This window comes from Haliotis cracherodii, unplaced genomic scaffold (assembly GCF_022045235.1).
Source record: "Haliotis cracherodii isolate W230 unplaced genomic scaffold, xgHalCrac1.p SCAF_3, whole genome shotgun sequence".
Taxonomy (NCBI): Eukaryota; Metazoa; Mollusca; class Gastropoda; order Lepetellida; family Haliotidae; genus Haliotis; species Haliotis cracherodii.
The window spans coordinates 55,394,065-55,398,309 of record NW_027266286.1 but is presented as its reverse complement, the minus strand read 5'-3'; the positions used below and the strand labels follow the sequence as shown (position 1 = coordinate 55,398,309).

Sequence of the window (4,245 nt, the reverse complement as noted above, 5' to 3'; positions counted from 1 at the left end):
TGCAGAACTAAGCCCCACAAGGCAGTGGTGAAATGTTAAGTCATCACCACCCTGGAGTGTGGAGTGGTGCAGAACTAAGCCCCACAAGGCAGTGGTGAAATGTTAAGTCATCACCACCCCGGAGTGTGGAGTGGTGCAGAACTAAGCCCCACAAGGCAGTGGTGAAATGTTAAGTCATCACCACCCGGAGTGTGGAGCGGTGCAGAACTAAGCCCCACAAGGCAGTGGTGAAATGTTAAGTCATCACCACCCCGGAGTGTGGAGTGGTGCAGAACTAAGCCCCACAAGGCAGTGGTGAAATGTTAAGTCATCACCACCCCGGAGTGTGGAGCGATGCAGAACTAAGCCCCACAAGGCAGTGGTGAAAAATAGGTCATCACCACCCCGGAGTGTGGAGCGATGCAGAACTAAGCCCCACAAGGCAGTGGTGAAATGTTAAGTCATCACCACCCCGGAGTGTGGAGCGATGCAGAACTAAACCCCACAAGGCAGTGGTGAAAAGTTAAGTCATCACCACCACCGACTGTGACTTATCCAACTGTAAGTTAAACTGTAATGCTATTTTAACCGTTGTCCAAAGAACTTAAAACCAGTGAGTGAAAGGGACACGTCTTAATCAGGAAATAATCAACTTGAGTAACAATAACTACATAATTATACTTAACATGACACGGCATCACGAAATCCATATATGGATCGGCTAGTGCTTCCGTTCTTCTTAGAGCGGAATATTGAATCACGCTTCGTACATTGGTCACGGGAACGAATTAAGTCACTGTGTAATAATATCCCGAGCATATGTATATAAGTGTTGGGGAATCAGCCACAATTAGAACAAGAAGTCTACGGTGCGTGCGGAAAGCAATATTTCCGAGATCTAGTGGTTTCAGAACACGGCGATGATATGATGAGGTGTGTTTGTATAGCTATCGCGGCCTGCCTTGTGTTAGTTCTACACGTTTCGGACACTAGAGGTGCCAATATAACTACTAACTCGATCACGAGGGACAGGACCAACCAGTGGGACACCAGAGAAGTGTGTAACATACTGAACAGTAAGTTTCGTACGGCCCATGTTTCTTACTATATTCCGACCCGTGAAGATCCGGGGTAGAATAGGTCTTCAGCAACCCATGCTTGCCGTGAAAGGCGACTTTGCTTGTCGTAAGAGGCGACTAACGGGATCGGTGGTCAGGCTCGCTGACTTGGTTGATGCTGGTCATCTCATGATACCAATCACTGAAATGTCTGGTCCACACTCGATTATTTACATACCGCCGTCATATAGCTGTAATATTGAGTGTGGCATTAAACAACAAACAAACAAACAAAAACAAACAATCTGAATATATTCCGGGAGGCAACATGGATATTTGCTCATTCCTTGATCATTAAAAATCGAATTTGTAATATCAATAAATATTTCAGCAATAGTTATATAATCAAATTGCGATATCAATATTTTTTATATCATTAAATAAGTTCTTGATATCACAAGAAAGGAATAAATGGCAAAACGGCGCCTCATATAAAACAACACAAACTAAGTAAGAATAACTTGATTATAGCGCTCATCATGGTGAGGATTACCTCCCTTTTCAGCCCATGTCCTAACCCAGAGCCGAGTAGCATATAATGTGTATCAATCGAGAAAGTGAGTGAGTGAGTGAGTTTAGCGCCGCTTTGAACAGTATTCCAGTTATATCACGGCGTGTCAGCTTAATGTGGGAGGAAAGCCCGAAGTGATGCAGATCTCAGACGTTTACCACCTCGGTGAATCCCACGAGCACGGGTATGGTGCTGACGAACCTAGAAACATAATCGGGGTGAACCGGAATTCGAACCCACAATCATAGGTTTCTGGTGTGCCCAAGGGACGCAACTCTGCACAGCGAATCGCGGCGCCTTAGACGACTGGGCCACCCGTGCCACCCAATCTAGAAAGAAATATATTTGTACATTCAAAACTATATATTGCTTTTTTTCTTATTCAGAGATATCGTACCTATTGGGAGCTATTGTTGCGTTACTCTGTTTCGGGTTTGTGGGAACACAGGCACTGGTTTACAGGTACGTGTGTATGCCGTCATGATGGTTGGTTTATTGTTTTACGCCGCACTCAGCAATATTCCAGCAATATGACGGCGGTCTGTAAATAATCGAGTCTGGACGAGAGAATCCAGTGATTGACATCATAAGCATCGATCCACGCAATTTGGAAACGATGACATGCATCAACCAAGTCAGCGAGCCTGACCAACTGATCCCGTTAGTCGCCTTTTACGACAATGCCGGATCTTCACGGAACTTGATTAATGGTTTCAATATGTACTCATCGCCTCTTGAACTCAACGCTTCTTAGACCCGTGAAGATCCGGGGTAGAATAGGTCTTCAGAACCCATGCTTGCCGTAAAGGGCGACTATGCTTGTCGTAAGAGACGACTAACGGGATCGGGTCGTCAGGCTCGCTGACCAATTGCGTGGATCAGTGCTCATAATATCAATCAGTGGATTGTCTGGTCCAGACCCGATTATTTTAAGACCTCCGTCATTTTGCTGTAACATTGCTGAGTGAGGCGTTAAACAACAAACAAAACAAATCATCGCCTCTTGGTGTTTCTGTGTAAGAGTCAAAGCTATCAAGGCAGGAGGGGTAGCACGGGTGTGATGTTCGATCTACAAGGTTCAAATCTCCCACATCCATGGTGCATGCCGACTTCAGTGTGGATCAGATGGTCAGAATAGATGTCGAGTATGGACAATGGTCGATTATACTCAATCCACTGACCACTGGTCTTATTGACTATTGGAAACTGAATGTTCTCAAGTGACCATTGCCGACCGAGTGAGATTGTGAGTGAGTATGGTTTTACGCCGTTTTTATCAATATTCCTGCAATATCATGGCGGGGAACATTAGAAATGGGCTTCACACATTGTACCCATGTGGGAAATCGAACCTAAGTTTTTGGCATGACCAGGGAACGCTTTAACCACTAGGCTATCCCACTACCCAATATTGTCGACCGAATATTGTCAGTTGAATGTTGTCGACTGAATATTGTGGAGCTAATGATGGCAAATAGTTGACAACGGAATTTTCCGACTAAATATCGTCAACAAAACGTTATCAACTTAATGTTTTCGAGTAAATATTTTCAAAACCATTGATTGCTAACGAATCCAGTGTTATGTTTTGTAGAGCGATGACGCGTAAGCAGCATCTGCAAGATGAGCCACACATATATAACACCTTTCAAACAGACAGACAGATCAGCAGGACTCACAACTACACACGAGTGGTTCCTGTAGCGTCCACACAGGCACAATCGACAGACATCAGCAGTAAAAGACACAGTTATGTCGAGATTATCCCCCCTGATTCTGCTGAGTACATCAGACCCGTCTGCCAGCAATGCCCAACCGACGTATGAGTTCCGATCAAGCTGTTGTGGGATAACCATGTATTTATGTTATCGCGTTATATTTTTTAATGTATTAATGTATTTATGTTTTCACATAAAGAGACGCTCGCCCATACAAGGAGTTGGGTTGCCTAGGGATTAAGGCTTATAGTTATCACGCCGAACATCTGTACTCGACTGTTTAGAGTGGGTACAATCATTGGTAGCCGCGTGATACCAATTAGGAGATAAATATTTCGTTTTGTAAGATTTGCGTGATGTTATGCTGAATGGATGTACGGAAATTTCATTTGAACACGACGCCGTAAGGCGGAGTGTTCAAATGAAAAATTTCCGTACATCCATTCAGCATAACATCACGCAAATCTTACAAAACGAAATATTTATCGACATTGTAACATGAACGTTAATTAAATCGATATTTAGGAGGAACTAATTTACTGAGCGCATGACACAACAAAACTGTCGTTAGTAATACGTCTCCTCGTGCTCACCTTCGAAAAGATGCATGATATGGAGTGCCGCGAAACCGATCAATGGTTTCGAGGTACTCCAATAATGAGGGTCCATTTTACGAAAGGGGTGGTCACATGTTCAAGCTCATTTCTCAGAAAATAAACAAACAACAGGAAATATCACAAATTCAATTCTTTATCACAGTTCATCATCTTACTTGTAATTTGTAGTTATGCGTAACTATGAAATACAAATAATCAAAATTAGAAAAGACGTACATACTGTTTGGCCCCTGTACGAGATAGTGTCAACTCGCCTGAAACTGAGGTGGTGACAAGAGACGTCAAACGTGCGAAATTTCAGA

The 4,245-nt window shown here is 43.5% G+C and overlaps 1 protein-coding gene across 1 annotated transcript; it reads left to right on the top strand.

Moving 5' to 3' along the window:
• Positions 1–904: 904 nt before the first annotated feature.
• Positions 905–3,434, top strand: LOC139473762 (uncharacterized). Its single transcript, XM_071256512.1, has 3 exons — positions 905–1,055; positions 1,995–2,070; positions 3,203–3,434. Exons 1-3 carry the CDS (start codon positions 905–907, stop codon positions 3,432–3,434), a joined length of 459 nt encoding a protein of 152 aa, XP_071112613.1.
• The last annotated feature ends 811 nt before the right edge of the window (positions 3,435–4,245 follow it).

What these genes read in the sequence shown, in the direction of transcription:
- LOC139473762 (XM_071256512.1), top strand. Translation starts at nt 905, where the DNA reads ATGATGAGGTGTGTTTGTATAGCTATCGCGGCCTGCCTTGTGTTAGTT. An exon ending in AGTGTGTAACATACTGAACA is followed by an intron (nt 1,056 to 1,994) that starts GTAAGTTTCGTA and finishes TTTCTTATTCAG; the next exon opens with AGATATCGTACCTATTGGGA. An exon ending in ACACAGGCACTGGTTTACAG is followed by an intron (nt 2,071 to 3,202) that starts GTACGTGTGTAT and finishes TATGTTTTGTAG; the next exon opens with AGCGATGACGCGTAAGCAGC.